This window comes from Octopus bimaculoides, chromosome 7 (genome assembly GCF_001194135.2).
Source record: "Octopus bimaculoides isolate UCB-OBI-ISO-001 chromosome 7, ASM119413v2, whole genome shotgun sequence".
NCBI lineage: Eukaryota > Metazoa > Mollusca > Cephalopoda > Octopoda > Octopodidae > Octopus > Octopus bimaculoides.
In genome coordinates this window covers 19,991,109-19,993,218 of record NC_068987.1, presented here as the reverse complement: position 1 = coordinate 19,993,218, position 2,110 = coordinate 19,991,109, and the positions used below count along the sequence as shown (strand labels likewise).

General features: G+C 38.0%; 1 protein-coding gene across 1 annotated transcript in view; it reads right to left on the bottom strand.

The window, feature by feature from the left end:
* Positions 1-1,050: 1,050 nt before the first annotated feature.
* LOC106872890 (exosome complex component RRP45-like) overlaps positions 1,051-2,110 on the bottom strand; it is a 41,606-nt gene continuing 40,546 nt past the window's right edge. The window contains exon 11 of the mRNA XM_014920046.2: positions 1,051-1,131. Coding sequence (XP_014775532.1) covers positions 1,051-1,131 — 81 coding nt within the window. The remainder of the gene's footprint in view (positions 1,132-2,110) is intronic.

Here is a 2,110-nt window from a genome sequence, read left to right as displayed (position 1 = left end):
AGTTGACTTTGGTTTTGCTTGACGAGGAGGAACTGTAACAGCTGGGTGGGGAGGACTGAGCTCCATCACTTCTGAGTTGTCATCAGAACTTGAAATATCAGAACTGTTTCTTCCCAGTTTGGCAGTTCCAGCACCCTGAAACAGACACCACATATTGATATATTATGTACACATCCACTTATACACACATATATATGCAAACATACACAGACATACACCCACATATATATACAAACATACACAGACATACACCCACATATATATGCAAACATACACAGACATACACCCACATATATATTTACCTTGTAAGAATTTAGAAATTTCAAGAGACAGTGTTGCCTTCTAGCACTTGTGCTAGTGGCACGTTAGAAAATCATTCGAGCGAGGTCGTTGCCAGTGCCGCTGGACTGGCTCCCGTGCAGGTGGTACATAAAAAACACTTTTTGAGCGTGGCCATTGCCAGTCCTTTGCGACTGGCCCTCGTGCCGGTGGCACGTAAAAGCACCTACTACACTCTCGGAGTGGTTGGCGTTAGGAAGGGCATCCAGCTGTAGAAACTCTGTCAGATCAGATTGGAGCCTGGTTCAGCCTTCTGGCTTGCCAGTCCTGTCAAATAGTCCAACCCATGCTAGCATGGAAAGTGGACGTTAAACGATGATGATGATGATAGAATTCAAAGTAGATAAAGCTATAGATAACAAGTTAAAATCCTTGGATAGAAAGAAGTCAAATGATGCCTGTGGGACATGAACCAACATTTCCTGTGAACATGATGGGTGTGCTAACCATTACACCAAAGCAACCCTTCATATTTTCTACATCCATTTTAGAAGCTTATATAGCAAAAACAGCTCAATTCCACAAACACCAGTATACTCAGAGATACTCAGTGTAACACTATAAGATAAGAATTATACATACAGACTGTTAAAAATTCGTGAGATGGGTGTTGTATGGAAGCATTTTCCATCAACCCAAAATCACTCACAGGGCTTAGAGCAAACTTAAGCTATATTCTTCACACACACACATACACACAATGGCTTAGCTTCATTCTTTCCAGAGAATTCTTAATTTAGTAATATGACTTACCCACAGCTTAATGGATTCACTGGAATCACTGCTGATAATCTGTTAAGGAAATCAATTATATAAAACAAAAAACAAAGAAATAACAACTAAATCAACCTTAAAACAATCCTGCTAAATTAACCATTTTGACAGCAACTTACCTATGACCCTCCCCACGAATTCTATGACATAAATTCTGTTTCTAAGAAATCTAACTTGAAACATTCCATAAAAATTCCCTGTGTAATTTATGTTCCAGACACTAATTTAATAATGACATAATTATTAACTAAATTCTTCATAATTCTACCAGAATACCAATACACTAGAGATATTCCATCAAAACACCTTGTTAATATGTGTTCCAAAATGTTCCAAACACCAACTTAATAATGACAAAGTTATTTCAACAAATTCTTTGACTGTGTTATAAGGAGTTTCCTTCCCAACCATATGGTTTTGGGTTCAGTCCCACTGTGCAGCACATTGGACAAATGCCTTCTACTATAACCTCAGGTCATCCAAAGCTTTGAGTGGATTTGGTAGACAGAAACTGAAAGAAACACATCATGTGTGTGTGTTTGTGAGAGATCATCACTTGACAACCAGTGATGGTGTGTTTACATCCCCCATAATTTAGTGGTTCAACAAAAGAGATCAAGAGAATAAGTATCAGACTCAAAAACATATGGATTGGGGTCAATGCATTCAACTAAAAATTCTTCAAGGTGGTGCCCCAGCATGGCCACAATCAAATGACTAAAAAATGTAAAAGATAATAAAAGGTAACAATTATTTTCAAAATTAATTGAAACCAAGACATCGGATTATGCAGACACATAAACACATACACACACAAAAGAGGACAGTTACCAAATGGATTCTTTTTGACCACAGGTTTGCTTGACCAGAGCTGGTCTGGGCCTAAACAACAACAATTAAGAATACATTGGATTATGTATTCTTAGATATGCAAAAAGACAGGATGGTCAGTTAGACTGCCTTTGATCAGAGAACTGCTCAAATCAAAGCTGCATTC